At 37.5% G+C, this 23,398-nt stretch overlaps 4 protein-coding genes across 4 annotated transcripts; 1 reads left to right on the top strand and 3 right to left on the bottom strand.

The window, feature by feature from the left end:
* Nucleotides 1–877: 877 nt before the first annotated feature.
* LOC115455028 (calphotin-like) lies at nucleotides 878–9,274 on the top strand. Its single transcript, XM_037440523.1, has 4 exons — nucleotides 878–889; nucleotides 1,079–1,750; nucleotides 8,456–8,603; nucleotides 8,717–9,274. The coding sequence occupies exons 1-4, from the start codon at nucleotides 878–880 to the stop codon at nucleotides 9,244–9,246; spliced, it is 1,362 nt and encodes a 453-aa protein (XP_037296420.1). The 3' UTR covers nucleotides 9,247–9,274.
* A 2,833-nt stretch (nucleotides 9,275–12,107) lies between these two features.
* On the bottom strand, nucleotides 12,108–13,240 carry LOC119189800 (DNA-directed RNA polymerase II subunit RPB1-like). Its single transcript, XM_037440416.1, has 2 exons — nucleotides 13,149–13,240; nucleotides 12,108–13,063 (listed from the first exon to the last, which is right to left on the bottom strand). The coding sequence occupies exons 1-2, from the start codon at nucleotides 13,158–13,160 to the stop codon at nucleotides 12,203–12,205; spliced, it is 873 nt and encodes a 290-aa protein (XP_037296313.1). The 5' UTR covers nucleotides 13,161–13,240; the 3' UTR covers nucleotides 12,108–12,202.
* Nucleotides 13,241–16,774: 3,534 nt separating this feature from the next.
* LOC115441962 (cuticle protein 16.5-like) lies at nucleotides 16,775–17,763 on the bottom strand. Its single transcript, XM_030166898.2, has 2 exons — nucleotides 17,736–17,763; nucleotides 16,775–17,508 (listed from the first exon to the last, which is right to left on the bottom strand). The coding sequence occupies exons 1-2, from the start codon at nucleotides 17,745–17,747 to the stop codon at nucleotides 16,849–16,851; spliced, it is 672 nt and encodes a 223-aa protein (XP_030022758.2). The 5' UTR covers nucleotides 17,748–17,763; the 3' UTR covers nucleotides 16,775–16,848.
* Nucleotides 17,764–21,133: 3,370 nt separating this feature from the next.
* Nucleotides 21,134–22,594, bottom strand: LOC119189796 (pupal cuticle protein G1A-like). The gene is made up of 2 exons (XM_037440410.1): nucleotides 22,573–22,594; nucleotides 21,134–22,236 (listed from the first exon to the last, which is right to left on the bottom strand). The coding sequence occupies exons 1-2, from the start codon at nucleotides 22,582–22,584 to the stop codon at nucleotides 21,199–21,201; spliced, it is 1,050 nt and encodes a 349-aa protein (XP_037296307.1). The 5' UTR covers nucleotides 22,585–22,594; the 3' UTR covers nucleotides 21,134–21,198.
* Between the last annotated feature and the right edge of the window lie 804 nt (nucleotides 22,595–23,398).

The following is a 23,398-nucleotide window of genomic DNA, read 5'->3' as shown; positions in this document are numbered from 1 at the left end:
AAAAATATTTTTATTTTCCTGTAAAAATACTTGCATAATATGATTTTGCTTTGTTATGAAGTAAAAACCCAATAATCGTATAGTTGTGGACCGAATGCGCTGCTACTAACTGAGGTTACAAAAGCACACAACAATTGACCTCTGTTGACACTGACTTAATCCTAATAATAAATTAAAAATAGTTGTTTTCAAGATATTTTTATTTCCGTATTCCATTTCGCATAAATCGCAAATTTTGTGTATACCGTACCGTATAACGACATAAGTTATAAATTTACCTCATCAATATGCTAAAAGTAACTTTTGTTCAATAAAATTACTCGCATAAAGTCGCAAGCAAAAACTAGTATAAATAAACATAAATTATAAATGTTTTTGAAATAGGTTGGAAAGTGCCTGACTAGCTTTGTAGAGTTTAGTAAATGATATTAGCTTGTTATTATGCGGGATATTTAATTATATCCAATGATGATGACGATGAATGGATAAAAGCTACATATTATAATTCATAATAAGTTGCTAGCTTGAGTACACGCGACGCGGATGATAATTGCTTACGTACTAATTACCTACATGGCTAATGACGCGCGATGCACAAAAAGCTACAGTAAAATGTAGGGCGTTAGCCCGTACAAACATATAAGTACATAAATTACATACAAGCCTTAAAAAAAAAATATATTTTTGAAAATACCTATTTTTAATATAATCTATTAAGCTATAAACTAGTTGCTTAGTGCTTCTGACCTTGAAACAGAAAGTTTAAACGACAAGTTTGAGGATTCACAAGTAACAATACCAGTTCGAAAACGATCATATAAAAGCGAATGCAAGTGATCTAAAAAATATTCCAACCAGCACCTGCAGCGGCACAAACATGTTCACCAAGGTACCAAAATCCCATCATATTTACAAACATGCAAAAAGTTAATTATTACGAGTATAATAAATTGGTGCAGTAAAACAAAAAAAAAATACTTTGTATGACTAAATAATATATTATATTATGTATACTATTTTCCTAATTAATTTCACTTAGTTTTTTAACATTATATTGAATTGATTGTTTTTCTTCCAGGTGGTATCTTTCCTGTGCGCCCTAGGCATCGCGTCTGCTGTTCCCTGGCACGGGGCATCGCTAGGATACAAAGGAATAGCAGTCACCGCTGCTCCCCCATTGGCATACAGCGCTGCACCCGCGCTGTCGTACAGTGCCGCTCCCGCAGTAGCAGCCGTTACGGCTGCTCCCGCCCTAGCGTACAGTGCCGCTCCTGCAGTCTCGTACAGCGCTGCCCCCGCAGTAGCAGTCACCGCTGCCCCCGCATTGGCATACAGCGCTGCCCCCGCAGTAGCAGCCGTTACGGCTGCTCCCGCCCTGGCGTACAGTGCCGCTCCCGCAGTCTCGTACAGCGCTGCCCCCGCAGTAGCAGTCACCGCTGCTCCCGCATTGGCATACAGTGCTGCTCCCGCCTACTCCAGCCACGTCTCACACGTCGCGCCCGTCTCATCTAAGACCTATGCAGCCGGTCCAGTGGTCAGCAAAACAGTTACTCCAGTTGTGACTGAGACTGTTTCAGCTCCAGTTCACCAAGTATCTGCCTACCGTGCCGCCCCTGTAGTGTCTGCCTACCATGCTGCCCCTGTAGTGTCTGCCTACCAAGCTGCCCCTGCCGTGGCAGCAGTTGCCGCTGGCCCGGTTATCTCGGCTGTCCAAGTTGCACCCGTCGTTTCGGCTTTTGATGCTGCACCGGTTGTTTCAGCCGTTCAACCCGCTCATGTTGTCTCAGCCGTACATTCATCGCCTGTTCTATCGGCCTACCATTCGGCATGGAAAAAATGAGCGCATTGATTAGTTTAAATTAATGATTTAACGAATATAAAAGCTGATTTAACATAAAAAATATTAAAATAGACAAAATATTTTTCTTTAAATTCACTCATCCTCTAATCAAGCAATGAACATATTTACAACAAACAAATTAACTCGTATTTTAACATCAAAATTGTAGTTCGTTTATTTATTTTTGATGAACTGATTTATGAAACATAAAGCATTAAATGGGACCTAATAGGCCTATCGGAGACACGTAGGACAGGTGAAAACTTAATCTAATTAGTTTCTGGTGATCTATTCTATTATAGAAGATATGAAGACTCCGCCTACGGGGGTGTTGGATTTTTATAGGGAAAAAAGTTGCAGCATCTATACTTAACATAAAGAATATTTCAGCTCGCATTTGTTTTATTATTATAAAAGTGAACCCGTGCTACTTTATCAAAGTTATCCAAGTATACGCCCCAACATCTGCAAGTACTGATGAAGAAAGGGATATCTTTTATTATGATATAGAAAAAGCTCTTGTAGATACACCGTGCCATTATAACACCATAATTGGAGGCTTTTATGCTAAAATTGGCCCACCACTATCATATGAAAAGTCTATTGGTAAATACGGACTAGGATTACGAAATAGCAGCGGCCAAACCCTTGTAAACTTCCTTGAAAAGAAAAATCTTTACGCTATGAATACTTTTTTCCAAAAGTGACTTGCAAGGAAGTGGACATGGGCAAGCCCAGATGGTAACACAAATAATGAAATAGACTATATATTTAGCTCACACAAATACATAATTACGGACGTGTCAACCATTAGCCGATTTAAAGCAGGAAGCGACCATAGGTTGATAAGGGCAACATTCAGGTTTGATCTTAGAGGTGAACGACCTAAGATGATTAATTCTCAAAAAATGGTATGAAACCCCTATTGTCAGTTTGTTAGGAGATCAATATCGAGACGACTTGAAAAATCAGTTTGAACAATTGGAAGAAGCAAATTTGGATGTTGACTATATCAACCAAATGCTTTCTAAAATGATTACGGAGATGACATATAAACATATTGGCAATACTTGTAGAAAAGGACATAAACTCTCTACATAAACTCAAGCTTTGATTGAAGAGAGAAGGTTAATAAAAGACACAACAAATGCGCGCTTAAAGCTTATAACGGAACTTAATAAGAAAATCCAGAAGTCAATTAAATATGATGTCCGTAAATACAATACAAATATAATTATAGATACAACAACAAAATACAGAGGCCCAAAAGTATTCCAAAGTAAAATTAAAACAGGGAAACAACAAATAATAAAATAAAATATGAAACTGGAAATATAGTAAAAGACAGGGTAAAAACATTGAAAGTAGTTGAAGAGTATTACCACAAGCTATATGCTTCTCAGCCAACGATTTCTATTACATCAGGAAACGATCTGCGAGCGGAGGCTGCAGAGCATCATAGCTCAGATGAAATACCCTCAATACTATCTTCCGAAATACAAATGGCGTTAATGCAGATGATAGCCGAAAAGTCACCTGGAGAAGACGGGATTACCGTCGAGTTGCTTCGGGCTGGCGGGCAGTCTGTAATTAGTGTTTTGATGAAGCTTTTTAATTCTGTATTGTCTAGTGGACGTACCCCAAAACTTTGGAAATATGCCATAGTCGCCATGATTCACAAGAAAGGTGACAGCTCATTTCTTGTCAACTATAGACCTATAAGTCTTCTCTCACACACTTACAAGCTTTTTGCCAAAGTTATTTCTGATAGGCTTACTTGTCAACTTGATGAATGCCTGCCCATCGAGCAAGCCCGCTTTCGGAGTGGTTTCTCTACTATAAACCAAATCCATACGGTAAAACAACTTATGGAGAAAAGTGGAGAGTTTAACCAGCCTTTTTGTATGGCCTTCGTTGATTACGAGAAGGCATTTGACAGTATCGAACACTGGGCCGTGATTGACTCTCTACATCGCTGTTCGATCGATGCCCGCTATGTAGATCTAATCTGTGAGCTTTACAATTCGGCTACAATTCAAGTCAAGCTACATAACTTAACCGAACCTATCCCGATCAAGTGAGGGGTGAGGCAATGTGACACAATTCACCCAAGCTATTTACGGCTGTTTTGGAAGACGTCGTAAAAATGCTTGCATTGAATGCTTCTGGTGAAAATATCAGTGGTGCCTATTTGTCTCATCTTAGGTTTGCAGATGACCTGGTGTTGTTTGCAACAAGTCTTAAAGATCTCCAGTGCATGCTTAAAGACCTTTTTGATACTTCCTTGAGGGTAGGCCTAAGAATGAATATGACTAAGACCAAAGTCCTAACTAATCTTTCCAACGTCTCGTCTCCGAATATCATGGTGGGAGGTGAGAGGCTGGAAATCCTTAAAACCTATGTTTACCTTGGTCATGTTCTGTCTTTTAGTAAGGATCACCAAACAAGGGAGATATTGAGGTGTTTACAACTCGGTTGGGCTACTTTCGGACGGTTGAAGGACATATTCCTGTCACGCCAAATTCCGCATAGCTTAAAAGCTCGTCTTTTTGACCAATGCGTTCTGCCCACCATGACATACGGTGCCGAGACATGGACCATCACATACGATATCCTGCAAAAATTTCGCGTGACATAAAGGGCTATAGAGCGATCTATGCTCGGCATCAAATTACAAGATCGAATCCCAAACAGCGAAATTCGACGACGTGCAAAAGTTCGGGATATCGGACAATTCGTTATGCGACTCAAATGGAGTTGGGCAGGCCATATAGTTAGACGCAGCCATGATAGGTGGAGTAAAGCGCTGACTGAGTGGTGGCCAAGGCAAGGCAAGCGTAGCGTGCGCCGTCCAGCGGCAAGATGGGTGGACGATATTGTAAGAATTGCGGGTCGAACCTGGATGCGATTGGCTCGGGACCGAAAAAGGTGGCTTGATGTGAGAGAGGCCTATACCCAGCAATGGGACTCTACAGGTTGTGGGTGATGATGGTGATGTAGTTGAAATTTAAAATAAAATAAATAAAATACTTTATTTATCACCTAGGCGAACAACTTATGATACAAAACAAAGCATAAGAATAATTATTATTATTTCTAAACAACTATTGAAATTACTTATATAACTATGGACATTTTAAATAAGAATAAAATTTATAATAAAAACAAGGTACAAACCGAAGTAACCAGCTCGGGCTGGCAGGTAGGGGGAATAGAAGGATAACGTGTCGCGATCCTCACCGGCGAGAACATGAGCCCTAACCTTGCTAACCCATCAGTCTTTCACTCAGCTACCCATGTGGTGACTACTCGAAGAAGAAAGGCAGAAAGAAACCCCAGACTTTCTTTTTTGTCATCAATTGTTCAGTACATATTTTGTATTTTTTTTCCAAGTCTTTCTTGTACATAGTCACAATAGTTATATAAGCTAATGCATGCACATCACCGTTAACATGGGATAAGATGAAAACCAATCGATTAAACCTGGAGTGGCATAAAATAAAATTAAAGATAGGAAATAAAAGAGAACATAAATTCATACTTAAATAACGGCGTACAGCGTATATTCGCCTACATTTACAATCATAATTTTTCAGTCAAGAGAAAAAAAAAAAAATTGTAATATTAAACAGGCAAACACAACATGATCGGTTGGTCGCTATTTACCTATAACACTGCGTGTTTGCTAAATTCTGGTTTATATAACAACTTTACGGTGGTGCATATTATAAAAAAAAACTGTATACTGATTACTGACGATGCTCAATGCCAAAAACCAGCGCAGGCGATGTCCACTGCGCACAGTAGAGATACCAGCTGGAAAAAAATAGGGGTTTACCAGATAGATATCTACGATACGTAGTACGGTCAACGGTACCAACAATAATGCAAACAACTGTTAAATAGGTATGGTACACATTGCTTGTTATACCTGTGCGGCTTGTAGTCTTGTCCTATTAGTTGTAGCTTCTTTTCCTTTTATTTTTAAATTACTATAATTTGGTATAATTACTGTTAATACTTATAAATTATGTTTAGTGTGAGTTACCGCAATAAATGTATTTTCTTTCTTTCTTTCTTTTCTATATTTCTCAAAATATATCTACGTAAATAAATTGTTTTCATTAAATATTGTTACAACATTTTTGTATCATCTATATTTATTTTTATTTACTTTATTACATTATTTTGAATAATATATAGAATGAATTTATTTAGTCAATAAACAAAATAAAATATTAAGTACAAAACATCGTTATAATATTTCGAAACAACTATTTTATTATCTACTGATTTATTTTGTGAGATATTCATGAATATTTAGTAATGAGTATTCAGCAAAACGTGGTTGAACTAAATTTCAAATTAACAAAAACGTTCAACAGTACGGTTAGTTAAATACTGGACATCAGGACTAGTGCTGCAAAGTGATAACCAATTTGTCATAAGTCGTTGCTATTAACCGACTTAAAAAAGGAGGTTATCAATTCGACGCATATTTTTTATTCAATGTTACCTCAGAACTCGCTCATTTATGGACATATTTATAAATATAGCATAACACCTTTTCCCCTTTTCAGGGATAGACAGACGCCTAACAACGAAACACAAGTACGCCATCGAGATAGTCTATTTTTTACTAACACAGCAAAGCAAAAACTAAATAAAAGTGTCAAAAAATTAAACCACCTTCAAAAACCACTCGAAACCAAAAAATAATTTCACATAACAGGTATATGCTGAAAGTAAATTTAAGAGTCGGTGCCTAATAAAATTGTTAGTTACGCTTGATAAATAGATAAACAAATATACGAAAACAATGTGCTGTCAGCGAACAAACTCCACTTCCCCAATGCTTCCCTTATTACATATAGCTGGTTAAATGTGGGTTTCATATAGCTTAACAAACAATTTTAATTAGGCACCCACTCAAAAATTGCTATCCATCATATACCTGTTAAGTATGTGAAATTATTTGAAATAACCGGTCCGGCAGACAAGGTGTCGCAGCGTCCTTAAAAATTAATACAAAACTAACATATTACTGAAAATATGCTAATAATCGTATTAAAACCGTGCAAATCATGATATGGAAAGGATCTGAAGTATTTTAGATTAATGTTTTACTATTTCACGGTAGATTGAGTAAACATCGCATGAGCGCAAGATGTATGACAATTTTTTTAATCGCATCTCTCTGTACATTTTAACGCCACTTCCACGAGGAGTGTACCCAGGTACTGCTAATCACCGCACCACTCGCCACAGCAGGAGCTCATCCATCCTACGATGAGTCCGTCTGTAGTACCACGGTGTGCTTTCGACGACCCTTTCTACCACGTACGTGCAAACTTTGGAATGCACCCCCTGTATAGGTGTTTCCCGAGCACTGACAACACATGCCTGTCCTTTAAACGAGACTTAAAAAAAGTGATCACCTCCTGGTGGGCAACGGCTTGATGTGCCCCGGGCATTGCTACAATCCATGACCGGCGGATGCTGCTTATCATCACCAATTATCCATTTGCCTACTGAGGCAATAAAAATATTTTTTATTTTCCTGTAAAAATACTTGCATAATATGATTTGCTTTATTATGAAGTAAAACCCAATATCGTATAGTTGTGGACCGAATGCGCTGCTACTAACTGAGGTTACAAAAGCACACAACAATTGACCTCTGTTGACACTGACTTAATCCTAATAATAAATTAAAAATAGTTGTTTTCAAGATATTTTTATTTCCGTATTCCATTTCGCATAAATCGCAAATTTTGTGTATACCGTACCGTATAACGACATAAGTTATAAATTTACCTCATCAATATGCTAAAAGTAACTTTTGTTCAATAAAATTACTCGCATAAAGTCGCAAGCAAAAACTAGTATAAATAAACATAAATTATAAATGTTTTTGAAATAGGTTGGAAAGCTCGACTAGCTTTGTAGAGTTTAGTAAATGATATTAGCTTGTTATTATGCGGGATATTTAATTATATCCAATGATGATGACGATGAATGGATAAAAGCTAAATATTATAATTGATAATAAGTTGCTAGCTTGAGTACACGCGACGCGGATGATAATTGCTTACGTACTAATTACCTACATGGCTAATGATGCGCGATGCACAAAAGCTACAGTAAAATGTAGGGCGTTAGCCCGTACAAACTTAAAAGTACATAAATTACAAACCAGCCCTTAAAAAAAAAATTTTTTTTTGAAAATAACTATTTTTAATATAATTTATTAAGCTATAAACTAGTTGCTTAGTGCTTCTGACCTTGAAACAGAAAGTTTATACGACAAGTTTGAGGATTCACAAGTAATAATACCAGTTCGAAAACGATCATATAAAAGCGAATGCAAGTGATCTAAAAAATATTCCAACCAGCACCTGCAGCGGCACAAACATGTTCACCAAGGTACCAAAATCCCATCATATTTACAAATATGCAAAAAGTTAATTATTACGAGTATAATAAATTGGTGCAGTATAACAAAAAAAAATTACTTTGTATGACTAAATAATATATTATATTATATATACTATTTTCTTAATTAATTTCACTTAGTTTTTTAACATTATATTGAATTGATTGTTTTTCTTCCAGGTGGTATCTTTCCTGTGCGCCCTAGGGATCGCGTCTGCTGTTCCCTGGCACGGGGCATCGCTAGGATACAAAGCAGTAGCAGTCACCGCTGCTCCCCCATTGGCATACAGCGCTGCACCCGCGCTGTCGTACAGTGCTGCTTCCCGCAGTAGCAGCCGTTACGGCTGCTCCCGCCCTAGCGTACAGTGCCGCTCCTGCAGTCTCGTACAAGCGCTGCTCCCCCGCAGTAGCAGTCACCGCTGCCCCCGCATTGGCATACAGAGCTGCTCCCGCAGTCTCGTACAGGGTTGCTTCCCGCAGTAGCAGCCGTTACGGCTGCTCCCGCCCTGGCGTACAGTGCCGCTCCTGCAGTCTCGTACAGCGCTGCCCCCGCAGTAGCAGTCACCGCTGCTCCCGCATTGGCCTACAGTGCTGCTCCCGCCTACTCCAGCCACGTCTCACACGTCGCGCCCGTCGCGTCTAAGACCTACGCGTCCGGTCCAGTGGTCAGCAAAACAGTTACTCCAGTTGTGACTGAGACTGTTTCAGCTCCAGTTCACCAAGTATCTGCCTACCGTGCCGCCCCTGTAGTGTCTGCCTACCATGCTGCCCCTGTAGTGTCTGCCTACCAAGCTGCCCCTGCCGTGGCAGCAGTTTCCGCTAGCCCGGTCATCTCAGCCGTCCAAGTTGCACCCGTTGTTTCGGCTTTCGATGCTGCACCGGTTGTTTCAGCCGTCCACCACGCTGATGTTATCTCAGCCGTACATTCGTCGCCTGTTATGTCGGCCTACCTCCCCGCATGGAAAAAATGAGCGTATTGATTTTGTTTTAAATTAATGATTTAAGAACTACAAAAGCTGATTTAAAAATAAAAAATATTAAAATTGACTAAAGATTTTTCTTCAAAGTCACTCACCCCCTAATCACATAATGACCGTTCTTACAACACACAATTAGCTCTTATTTTAACATCCAGATTGTAGTTTGTTTATTTATGTGTGATGAATATAATTGAAATAAGACCGTTTTGAATCTTGATCGTGCAAAGATCCAATGGGTTTGCTCATAGAACACTACAGTGAAAATGATTTCACGTATACTTATGTTTTCCTTAATTAATTTAATTATAATAGTTTTTTTATTTCTAAGGCTTGTAATATTATACTCTGTAGAAACTCACAATTATGTACTAGTACCTAATAGGTACGTCTATAATTTCAGTCTCTAATTTTCCTTTTCGGAGATCGAAACTGAAAACGACACTTCGATCGGACACTAACCTTTACAGTGGTGTTATACACTTTTATATTATGAAAAAATGGACGCAATGCCCACTGCGCACAGTAGAGACTCCAGTTGGAAAAAAATAGGGGATTAACAGATATCTACGAAACGTAGTACGGTCAACGGTATCAACATTTATGCAAGCAATTAGGGTATTTCTCAAGATAAATGTACGTAACGAAATTGTTTTCATTTAATATTGTTACAAAATTCTCATCTATATTTATTTTTATTTGTTTTATTTTACATTCCTTTTTAATAATACGTGGAATAAATTAATTTAGTCAAACAACAAAAAAATATATATGAAAAGAAAACATCGAAATAATATTTCGTAAAAACTATTTTATTACGTACATTTACTGTGTGAAGTGCTCATCAATAGTATTCAGCAAAACGTAGTTGAACTAAATTTCTAACTAACAAAAGCATTAAAAAGTACAGTTAGTTGAAAACTGGACATCAGAACCAGTGCTGCAAAAGTAATAACCAATTTGTCATAAGTCGTTGTCTTATTTGAAATATCCGGTCCGAGTGACAAGATGTCGCAGCGTCCTTATATATTAATATAAAAATAACATATTTACAGAAAATATGCTAATAGGCGCACTAAATAGGCAAATCACGATATAGAAAGAATATAAAGTATTTTGGATTGGTTTTTTACTATTTCATGATAGGGTGAATAAACATCGCATGAGCGCAAAATGTTGTATGACAAATTTTCCAATTTCAGCTCTATATAATGTTAGAACTCTGCAAATTAAAAATAATTTGAAACGGACGTGATTTATTTTTGTAGGTACATGACGTGTATTCTGGATGGACTAACAATTCTAGATCTCTTCTATTCCTACGTTTACTTGATGTATATCACGAATACGCATATATGCATATTTGCAGAAATTAAGGAACAAATTAAGTCTTACTTTTATGTCTACTTGAAAATGAATGTGTATGTATGTATATAGGTATATCTGAGATTTTGGAAGTGTTTGTGTGTGTGTATGTGCATTTTTTAACCAACTGTCGTTGCTTTATTTGTTAGACTTACCAATTTTGTCGTAAACCATAATATATTGTATTTTTTATTGCTTTGAATGACGAGACAAGCTTGCTCTTCGCCTGATGGTAAGCGATACGATTGCCCATAAACAGTAGAAACACCATCCAATACACGTTTGTTATTTCACTGCGCTCGCCATCCTGATACATGAGATGTTAAATCTCATTATGTCCAGTAGTTACACTGGTTACAATGTCCTTCAGCCTACCCCGGTGTTACTCACGGACACCCACATGTGACTTGTGAGAGACCAGTATTGTGGTGTAAGTATAATACATGTATGCTGTGCATGCCTACTTGAAGAGCACAGAATTAAGATAATGTATATTTTTTGGTTTGTTATGTTACTATGCATCGTGTACTGGTAATCCTAAATAAAATAATAATAAATTCGCTTTTATATTATCTATCGCCTTCAGATTATTAATGTGAATCTTCACAGAACGGATATCAGTCGCTTGCTCTTTCTATCTCAAGGTTATTATTCATAATTTTATAATATGCAACAGGCATGAGTTTTTTTGCTTTGTAGTAATGCACCCCGAAATTTTTGTTTCCTAAGAAGGCGAAGATATGCAAAGATTAACTTCCTAGAAATTATTTATTACTTTATTATTGTTGTATTAAAATAATTAGTACTAGATAAAATCGTTTTAAAGCTTTTATTATTTTATTGGCTATGGTTTGTAAGTGTGTCCTTAAACAAATGTAACCCTATTAAATATATACATTTTGATCTTTTCACATGTTATTTCATTTTCTGTTACCATACAGTCTCTATTTTGTTTGTAACACAAAAAAAAACATTTAAATCATTTTATTCAATATAATTTCATTTGCTTGTTTAAATGTGGAAGATATTTTCTCTATTGTTTCTGCTTTTATTTCCGTTTTTTCTTTCATTGGAATATATATATACATAGCAGCTAATATACTATTATCAACTTATATCTCAGGATGCCGAGCGCAGTGGATAAACAGGCAATACTTTGTAATTTAAAGTTCTGAATGTTGCAGGTTGGTATTGTTTATAGGCGGTCGGTTTAGTTACATCCCGAAATGTCTCTAGAACAAGTTAGGTCTATCATTAATTCGTCATATTAGATTCTATTTTGGTAATTAACCTTTGACAACTTTAAATACTTCCTATTAGATACGCTAAATTATAGTGACATTTAAATGGATGCAGACGGAATCCATATAACACCAAATAAAAGCGACATCGATGCTGATTGATGTTCCAACTTATTATTATTGTTTTGGGTGTGTAGCTTTGAAAAAATCATAAATTTAATTAAAAAGGTTTACATAAATTAAAAATAATTACTTTAGAATCGTTTTATTAATAGACACATAATGAAGGTAAATTTCATACACAAGATAATAACAATAACAAAAGTTACATAGTTTATGATATTCTATTTTTTCCAGCCGGAGCTAACGTGTGGTACAGAAGAGTATGAGGAATAATCATAATGTCCCCCGTGGTAAGGAACACTAGCACCATGGGCCCATTGTTGGCCACCATATGCTACACCGTGTGAAGGAACTGCGTACGAAAATTGGGCTTTCAAAGGAGCTTGTTGAATAGAATATGAAGGGGAACTATAGGAAACCACTGATGGAGCTACGGAATAAGATAATGCTGAACTGCTACCGTATCCCAGTGTGCTGCTTACCAAAGGAGCTGGGGTTGAGGATGGATACGAAACATAATTCTGACCAGAATATGTTGAATACGACGGGCTGACAGTATACGATACAGGTGCAGAATGGTAATGAGACTGAGGTTGGCTATACGAAGATCCGTGGGAGTAAGAATACGACTGAGAAGGATAAGACGCTACGTGGCTCACGGGGTTGGAGGCAATACTATAACTGTATCTAGGTGCGAAAGTCGACTTGGTATACGACGCTACAGAAGGATAAGATTTAAAATTACTGGAGTGAGACTGGTAACTAACTGGAGTTGTTGAATAAACTGGAGCTACTGTAGTATACTGTGGTGAAGAGTGATACGTAGAATGGCCAGCATGCAGTGGAACATATGTTGAATGAGCGCTAGAGTGTTTGTCGTAGTAACTGCCGATCTTCACTTCGGAGCTGGCAGCTGCAGGCAGGTACGTGTTGGAGATGTGGCTTGAATGGGCTGGAACTGAATAGCTCGAGATTACTGGTTGAGACGCAAGCGCTAGTTCAGCACTACTTAGAGGTGTTGGCGTGGTGATTTCTATTTCGTGGCTTATCACCACAACTGTAGCGCAAAACAATATCACCGCCTATAAATAAATATGATTATTAATATAATGTATAAATTATTGTATAAAAATATTATCTTAATATAATTTAAATGAAACAGTATACCTTCGTGTACATATTTCAGCCGTTCCGATGACAATTTAATTTAAAAAATAATTTGCATCTTCTTTTATAGCTCATGGGTCAAACTGGTATTTAATCATCTGTGTGGATTCATGCAAATGGAAACTTACTGACTCACTGCGAATTGACCTTATAAGCTTCGAACTAAGATTTAAATATCTGCAGATACAAGTTTGTCAATCGACTTGTGTTTAGCATGATAACAATACTACGGCAACCTTATGACATTAATTCAAACTATTGTATAGGTCATAGGAAAATTAATGGTAAGAAATGACGGGTCATATCAAGAAACATGAATAATATCACCATTTAATGCAAAAAATATAACATAATTTACTAAAGATGGAGAAATTATGGAACATTACATAAAAAAATGTTTTTTTTAATGAGTTTTTCATATTGTATAGTGAACAGATTGTAATTCAATTTATTAATAAGTAAAAAAAATATGAATTTATCTAGAGATTTTAGTCATATGAATATTATTATCAAAAACAATTCCCCTGTTTCTCAATTAGGTCATCTAGTCAATTTATGACTATCTCTTTGTATGGTGTAACTAAGGTAATAGATGAAAACCAAAAAATAGTTACCTTTAAATTTAATATAATTTAAAAGTCTTTTATTTCCTGATACAACTTTGTAACCTTTGTAACCTGCTGCAACGCTTTGTACGAGACCCCCCTCCCGCCCGTGTAACGCATCGTAACGTCTTACAAGATCCTCCTACCACCCAAAGACTTTGATTTTGTGAACAATTGCTTCATCTGTGCCAAAGCGATTCAGGATCCAAGTAATTCGCGTACAAGCCTACAACAGCGGGATTGTGTTGTACGTAATGAGAGTACAAAAAAAAGTATTATGAACCTTATAAACACACGTTCTGATGACGTTGCAATGGACATTGCTTAACATTGAATTTCTTAACATTTTCGCTTATAACTTTTTTATTTATAGTTCTACGACAAAAAGTTACTGAACCAAAGTTGTAGAGAATTTAATTTGCAACAAAAATGTTTATATTTTTTGTCAGATAAATAGTTTAAGAGATACATCGTAAAAACCATTTCAACCCCTATTTTCAAGATGGCGGCCGTGGGACAAGGGTGGCGACCCCACAAACTTGGTTTTAGCTTTACACTGACCCCCCCTACACTTCAAAAAAATAAAATTGCGTCCTCTAAAAAACGCAAGGTAAGGCCTAAAAAATGTAACATTTCAATGGACTATAAATCTTATCCACAAAATATGATTTATGATATCCTGGGGCCTTATTCTCTATGACTGTGAAAGCTACAGTACGGTAAATGCGATCATGGGTACGTTATCTTCGTGAAATTAGCGTGGAATGGTATTCAGTATGCCAATTACTTTTGTCTCAAACTCAGAGTCTCAAACGCGATGCGGTGCGTTTCGTGTTTGTTACCCAACGTCAAAATAACGTGTAGTATAGAGAATAATGCTTCTGGGCCCTTATTCTGTATGATAGTGTAAACGCGTAACGCGGCCGTGTCATGTTATCTTCGAGAAATGTGTGTGGAATGGTATTCTGTAAGCCAAATTTCTATAGTACTAAACATGATGCGTTGTGTTACGTGCTTGTTACGCACTGTCAAAATAACGTGCGGGATAGAGAATAAGGCCCCTGGTTGAATATGAAAGTGAGACTCGTGGTTATCAATTTTATCATTGGAACTGTCACATTTAATTAACTGCTTTTTCGATTGTCAGTTACGCATTATATAAATTATAACCTGACTAAATATAAAACTAAGAAAATTGAACAACTTTATTCATACAGCTGAAATTTTAATATGTTCGTGTTGCATTTGACTTTACGAATATTTTATCTGATAACTAAAAAATATTATCGACTGCTGTACTAAGGGCTTGGGTTCAAATCCCGGATCGGACAAAGTAATATTGGGTTTTTCTACTCAATCCGAAGTCTGGAATTTGTACCCGATATGGCGATAGGCTCGTCCCCTACCACATCATGGGACGGAACACACTTGGCGAAAAGTGGGTCCCCTGGTTATGCCTCTGCATACCCCTTCAGGGATAAATGCGTGATTTTGTGTGTATGTGTATTTCCTTTAATTTATAACCCGAACGAAACCGCGACGTATCCCAAGTATATTTATAATATCCGCGTCAGATGCTCATTAATTTTAGATAATATGATAGGTCAGTTTTGTTTTTTCACTATTCATTGCATTCCCAAGTTGATTGTGACACGCATTTGCATTTAAAGTAGATACTCTTATACCTAAAACGCATTTAAATTTATTTATAGAAAGTTTTAAAACTGTTTATAATTTAAATATATTTTAGTTTATTTGAATATCTAATAAAGAGTTTCTTCCATGGCTGCCATTTCAAGGATGTGTAGACCTTGCAGGTTCCTTGTCTTACGGAGTCAAAAAACAGCAAAAAACATCATCCTCAAGGTGAAAAAACTATTGCTAAGATGATGTGAATGATACTGGGTCTATAGATAGGATCTAGATGGACCGGTTGCTGGGGTATCGATTGAGAGAACGGTATGCCTGCTAAGTAAAATGTCTCAACTGCCTCTCACTAGATAGACATTGAACATCTCAAACGTAACGTATGCGAAGGATGCCACATGACATGCATTCTTGACCAGGTTTCCTCGCTGTGATACAGATTGAGCACTTCCACCTTGGTTCTTAGCTCTTGTGACTTCTACTCCTAGCCGATCAGTTAAGGTAAGCCAAAGGATATTTTATTTAGCCACACGGTATCAGGGTAGGAGACCTCGCCACTCAAGGTTGCCTTACCACAAAACCACCTCTACAGGATTATTATTATTATAAACACTCAAACTTTCGATAAATCTCTAATACGATATAAAATATGTCCCTTTCCTGAAAATTTGGCCCGAGATTAATCATATTACTTGAAGAAAGAATCAGACAAAAGATGTGACCATCTATCGATCACCGAATTCTCAATACGTGATGGAAATCCGCTATACTATGCTGGTCATTCTGACTAGTCGCGCCCCTTTTACAACCAATCTACTTATATCACGAAGGTAATATGCAAATAGTAAATGCCGTGTCAAGAGAATTTCTTAGTTATCAGGTGTAGAGTATTCAACTGATATGGCAGAGTTGGATAAAAATCTAAATATTTAAAATACGAAAGCTTTTAGATCAAAGCGCCTATTCGTTGTTCAAAAAATGGCTTCAGCATCGAGTCCAAAATGGCATACAAAAACATCATAATTATGTCAAAAATATTAACTGTTTTATACATTAATACATATGTACAACGTACTTTTATAGATGTATTTTCGACTGCTCTCTTTTGACTCGATGTATCACTAACAGAATAGTTATGACCTATATTTTGTTTTTTAACTAGAACTGCTAAAAATCTATTAGGTAAACTACCTTGTAAAAGTGACTTGTAATAAGTACACTAAGTTTACAATGTATAAAGAATAATGAACTCTCAATTGATATAATTATAATCTGACTTAATTTATACGTAACTTAAAAATATTAAACTTCAGTGATGAAAAACTTTCAAGTGGGTGTAATAAATAAGGTTAACATACAATTGAAAACATGGAATATTTACGTAAATGTTCTTTATTTTATTGGTCTATTTACAACATTAAATATGTATTCGTATACGTGGATTCAGTCTACCAACCGTGGGCGGCACCGTGACCGCCGTAGGCAACGTGAGCTACAGCGGGAGCGGCGGAGTACGCCACAGATGTCTTCAGGACAGGGGCGGCAGCAGCGTAACTAGCGTAGGCAGGGGCGGCGTATGCGGCGATCGCGGGAGCAGCGTAGCTCTTAGCAATGACGGGACCAGCGGCGTAGGTGGCGACAGCGGGAGCGGCGTAAGAAGCTACCGCGGGCGCGGAGTACGCGGCGTACGCGGGTGCTCCGTGAGAGGTGCGGCTTGAGTAGGACGACACGGAGGAAACGGCGGGGGCAGCGTAAGATGCCACAGCAGGAGCGGCGTAAGAGGCTATGGCAGGTGCAGCGTAAGACGCTACGGCAGGAGCGGCGTAATGCGCTACGGCAGGAGCGGCATAAGACGCTACGGCAGGAGCAGCATAAGATGCTACAGCGGGAGCAGCATAGGCAGCCACAGCAGGGGCGGCGATGGCCTTGGCGACGACGGGAGCAGCGGCGTATGTGGCGACGGGGCTGGCGTGAGCGGTGTGGGTCGAGTAGGAGGAGACGGACGACACGGCGGGGGCGGCGATGGCGTGGCTGGTGTAGGCCAAAGGAGCAGCTCCCAACAAACCACCCGCATGGGCGATTCCCACGGCGCACAGAGCGACGATCACCTGCAAATTCACAATTTAAATAATTAGTACACTACACCAAAAATATATTTTATGGACTAGAAAATTATATAAGTGACATTTTGAAGTAACAATTTAATGCGCTTGTATAATTTCCTGAATTGAAATCGGTTCAACTACTAGGTAAGGTCCATAGAAACCCATTCGCACTGAACTTATTACGTCAGACAGTCCAATATTTTAATACAGTAATAAACACCATAACACACCTTGGCGTACATGTTTAGGCTGTTGATGTTGGCAACTGAATAATTTCGTCAAGGAGTGCTTCGGTATTTATACCACTGGACCGAGTCTATGTTGATCAATCCACTTTCATTGTCAAGTGAATTGAACTTTATTTAGTCTGGCGTTCCTTCCTACTGCACATATTTTAGTTTATGTAAATCGAACATAATTACAGGCAATAGCTTATCGTAAAATATTAAGGGCCTATTTCTCCACGTCTGACTAAGATTTTTTTTTATATATCAAGATCAAATTGAAAAGTCAGATAATCAATTTAAAATTATCAATTAAAAAAAATTTAATTTAATACTAACTTTTACTCTCTAATGTGTTAATTGTTAAACCACATTTAACACATTAGAGAGTAAAAGTTACTTAGTCATTGCGAAACAGGCCCTAAGACTTGTTAATAGCGACTACATTAAATTAATCTAGAAATGAATGAATTAGACTTGTATATTTTTCCTTGGCATCTACTGGGAGGAACACGTTTCGTTTCCTGCAACAAATTGATACTGGTAGCACTATAAATTCCAATGGTTTAAGGTTTGGCATATAATCTACTAATTTTGTTTATTTTTGAACATTATATTGCATTACTTAGTATAATAAAAGTATCTTTAATTAAAAAAATAAATAAAAGAGGATTCATATTTATAGCGATAAATTATAATTATGGGGTGATAATATAATGTATATAGTCATTCTTATTTACTTTAAAAAAAAAATGATAAAAATATCATAATCTTTGTTGATCACTCACTAGTTTCTTTTTCAAGGGATTTCGTAAACAATGTAAGTAGGATGTGATTTAGGCACTATGGTTCATAAATACCAATTAAGACATAAATAATACAATAGGTTATTAACTGACTTCAAAAAGGTGATTACCAATTTGGCCGAATATATTTTTTTCATTCAATTTGTTTAATATGAAATATATCGTATCTAATTTTGAAACGGTAAAACCAATATTTACTTGAAGATACCTTTTTCATAAATAAAAGTCTGTCGAAGTCCAATCGCAATGTGTACTTCAACCATCAAGCAACATGGGGCACTATTCTGTTCCAGTTCGAAAGATTTTAGGGAGTGTCATTCATTTATTAACATCTTATGTCTAAGGGTAAAGAATGCAACGTAATGTCGCGCATTGCTTGTAATTATTATGGGTATATATTATTTGTGTTCGATTGAATTCTATGTAATACTTTTAACAAAAAAATCAAGTTCTACGCGGTGCGATCACGAGAGTGGTTTGCTCAAGTCGATATTCGAGGAAAAAAGTTGTTTTTCAGATTTCGTACTTCAAATAGGAACCTTTATAGCAGCACTTTATTGTCCGTCTGTCCGTCTTTCAAGATCTTTTTTTAGATACACATTATACATTATATTAGTACACATCATATCCCCAAGGGATCAACTTAAAATTTATATCAAATACTCGGGTCTTTCTGCTGTAAAAAAAATCAAACTTGAAGTCAACGCGATGAAAAGATACGACCGTTAATGACGCATATTTTGCGATTTCACAAGAGAATCAAACCGTATTGGGTATTTCTCAGTTATATTTTAAGGTACATGTAAAGGAAAAAATCAGAAAACCGTATATATGTACATTATTAACAAATATAAGTAAATTCGTACGGCAACCTCGTTGCGCGAGTCCACATCGCACTTCGGTTATTCTTAATCTTAATAATTATGTACGTGCTTTCAAATTTTAACTTTTATACCGTGTCAAAGAAATTTTAAGAATACTTTCAACAGTATAACTATAGTGTTAACGGGGATATTTTTTTATATATTATGTTTTATATATTGTTATATTTTTTATATATTATTATACAGGTCTACCATGTTTTTTATTCAATCCCACCAGAATATATCCTATAGTTATAACGGAATTACTTTACTAAGCCCATATTTATTCTTATACAGCTGCCAACCTGTATAAACAAATCGCTCAATTGAGAGAGTTATGCTACCCCACAATATACCATCTGCTAATATTTCAGATCTCAAAGTTTTATATCTATGTCACATCCATACCAGACCGGTATCATTGTTATATACTACTCTTACTAAAGTTGGCGATTTACCGCCACTTTAATAAAAGATCCCAATCGATTTTTCGATCTGTCTTAAAAATGAACCAATCAGAATAATGTATTTTTGACATACCTACAAATGAGTTATTTTGATTAGTTAATTCTCGGAATCAGATTGGAGATTGAGATTAAGATCGCTAGTTCAAAACTGCTGTTAGCAATATTTTGCAAAAAAATCCCTAACGGTAAATACCTCTAATCCTCTCTGTACTTATTAGAACTGTCCTCTTTTATATGTATGAAATCGATTTGCATGTTTAAAAAAAAAACCAACCAAACACACATCACGCTTTTATCCAAACAGAAAGGCCCAATAGTACTTTTCTCCATCCGGCTTTTGAAGCCGGTACCTCAGATCGTAAGAGGTGGAGTAGTTATGTAATTAAAACATTCTTTATTCAAATGAATCCTAAGACGGGCAAACCGCTCTTCGGATGGTAAGCAATGCCCATAAATAGTGACAATACAAACCAAAAGTTTAAATAACACTAAAGGTTATGCGCTAATCAAACGCCACGACATAAACAAGACAAACTTTATTCACCTCTAAACCTACCCACATTATATTTACATTTTATAAACACCCTACTACTTTGCACAAGACTGCACGTCACCCTGGGATATGTAATGACGAGTCATTGTGCTTTTTTAAAAGATAAATTTTTCCCTTTTTTACATCAATATAGAAACCATAATCTAGAAAAAGGTTCGAGCAACCTTTTAAGTTGGGTTTTTCGTTTTAGTTATCTCGAAGGGTGACCAAGAATGAGTGACCATCATGAAATACTTACACGTAAAAGAAACCGTCATGCGTATGGCAACCGATCCCTCGAGGGTATTTCACTACAAACCTAGGTACATATAAAATATTTTGTTACTTTGTCAGCCGGCTTGATGATAAATATTGCGAGCGATAAGTCGCTCTTCTTGATCCAATTACTGTCACAATTATTTAACAGTAAGGCCACGCCCTTTCTATTTCCGAAGTGTAAACTCAAGTGATATAATTATTTTGTGTTAGTGTGGATAACCATCATACGCGTCACAAAAAAGCTGCCTATAGTGAGGCGCTTTCACAGACCGCATCCCAGGGTTAACTGGTGTAGCCCGTAAGCCAGACCGGCTTAATTTAAGTGACTGTCGAAAGACTAAAATTGTATCTAAAACTAGATCTAATCCAGTGTTCTCAATGATAACTCTCATAGTTTATCTGCGTCATAATTATAAAGAAGGTAATAACTTTAAATTAAGGTAATTAAAACATTGAATAGATAAAAATATATCATTTATTCATTTGGTCTAGTTACAATATTAACTATAACATCTATTCAGTCTACCAACCGTAAGCGGCACCGTGACCGCTGTATGAAATATGAGATACAGCGGGAGCAGCAGAGTACGCCACAGCTGACTTCAGAACGGGCGCGGCGGCGGCGTATGAGGTGTAGGCAGGGGCGGCGTATGCCTTAGCTACCAAAGGAGCAGCGGCGTATGTGGAGTAGGCGGGGGCAGCGTAACTCTTGGCGAAGATGGGGCCGGCAGCATAGCTTGTGATGGCTGGTGCAGCATAGCTCTTAGCGATGACGGGGGCAGCGGCATAGGAAGAGATGACTGGAGCAGCATAGCTCTTGGCGTAGATAGGCCCGGCAGCGTATGTAGAGATGCCTGGGGTAGCGTAGCTCTTGGCGTAGAGAGAACCAGCTGAGTAACCAGAAATTGCAGGAGCGGCGTAGCTCTTAGCGATCACAGGACCAGCAGAGTAGGCGGCGACCGCGGGAGCGGAGTATGCAGCATATGCGGGAGAGCCGTGAGCCGTGTGGGTGGAGTAGGACGATACGGATGACACGGCAGGCGCGATTGTCTTGGCAACAACGGGGGCAGAAGCGTAAGTCGCCACGGCGGGAGCAGCGTAGGTTTTAGCCACAATGGGGGCAGAGTAGGCAGCGACGGCAGGAGCAGCATAAGTCTTGGCTACGACTGGAGCGGAGTAGGCGGCATACGCAGGACCGCCGTGAGCGGTGTGGGAGGAGTAAGATGACACAGAGCTCACGGCGGGAGCTATGGTCTTGGCTACGACGGGGGCAGCAGCATAGGTCGCCACAGCGGGGGCAGCGTAAGACGCTACGGCAGGAGCAGCATAAGATGCTACGGCAGGAGCAGCATAAGATGCTACTGCGGGCGCGGCGTAGTGGGCTACTGCGGGAGCGGCAGCGTATGTAGCGATGGGGCTGGCGTGAGCGGTGTGCGTCGAGTAGGAGGACACAGACGAAACGGCAGGGGCGGCGATGGCGTGGCTGGTGTAGGCCAAAGGAGCAGCTCCCAACAAACCACCCGCATGGGCAATACCCACGGCGCACAGAGCGATGATCAACTGTAAATTTACAATAGAAATAATAAACACACATCTACAGAACAAAATTAGTGAAGTATTAAGATTTGATGCGAGTATTCATGTCAACAATGCAAAAGGATTGATAAGCGATACTAATTACTGTAGATCAACTTGTCACTTTTTTGACACTTTTTGCGATACATAATTAAAAAGTCATAAACAAAATGCTGACAAGATTAATCACTGATTACAAATATTTAATTATATTAAGGCACATAATTATTGAACTTCACGACAATCCTTCGCACTGAAGTTATAACTTCAAACTGACATCCTTATGTTGTAATAGAGTAATGAGGTAACTTCATAACACACCTTGGCGTACATGTTTGTGCTGTTGATGTTGGCAACTGAATAATTTCGACAAGGAGTGCTTCGGTATTTATACCACTGGACCGAGTCTGTGTTGATCAATCCACTTTCATTGTCAAGTGAATTGAACTTTATTTACAGTGTCGTTCCTTCCCATTATACTTTAGGAATTTATTATGAGCTAAATATTGTAAATTAATATATTTTGCAAATTTATTCATGTTTTTCATTATTTTTTCTTAAAGCCTATCTCCAACCATTAATCACTCTCTGTGTAAACTCGTCAATATAATTTTGGAAGGGCTATAATACAACCATATAACGTTTTTTAACATATTAAGGACTAAGGTAGTGACTTCGCAATTCAGTAAACCACAATAACTATAAAATAATTGCAACAGGCCGAATTTTTTACATTATAGAAATTGAGTAAAAGCTAATATGGGGGTCTTTACTAGAGCAGCGAAAGCCAAGATAACAGTTTTTATATTTTTTGTCCGTCTGTATGTGTGCACGTGCATCATGCAAAAACTACTGCTTGAAATTGAATAGTTTTTTTAGTATTTACCTAAGAAGAACAAAATACAGTAACACATTAAAAAAGTAAAGAAAGAAATTACACAAGTACTGCATTAATAAACATAAAACGAACACTACTGTTCACATTCTAACAAGATATTTACCGATGCATTGCAAGAAGTCTAGCTTAAAATATAGGCACCATTTTATCTCCGAAAATTCTAAAGGGGGATTTTTATCCCGGAAAAACCTTTTCATGCAGGCAGACCCGCTGGAAAAATCCTGTAAATAATATAATGTATCTTGTAAC

Source organism: Manduca sexta, chromosome 19, assembly GCF_014839805.1.
Source record: "Manduca sexta isolate Smith_Timp_Sample1 chromosome 19, JHU_Msex_v1.0, whole genome shotgun sequence".
Classification (NCBI taxonomy): Eukaryota; Metazoa; Arthropoda; class Insecta; order Lepidoptera; family Sphingidae; genus Manduca; species Manduca sexta.
This window is presented reverse-complemented; position numbering and strand designations above follow the sequence as displayed.

Bases quoted from the DNA above. Each gene is read 5' to 3' on its own strand.
- LOC115455028 (XM_037440523.1), top strand. The intron at 1,751-8,455 runs GTTGTTTCAGCC...TTTTTCTTCCAG, and splicing joins CGGCTTTTGATGCTGCACCG to GTGGTATCTTTCCTGTGCGC. The intron at 8,604-8,716 runs GTAGCAGCCGTT...ATTGGCATACAG, and splicing joins GTACAGTGCTGCTTCCCGCA to AGCTGCTCCCGCAGTCTCGT.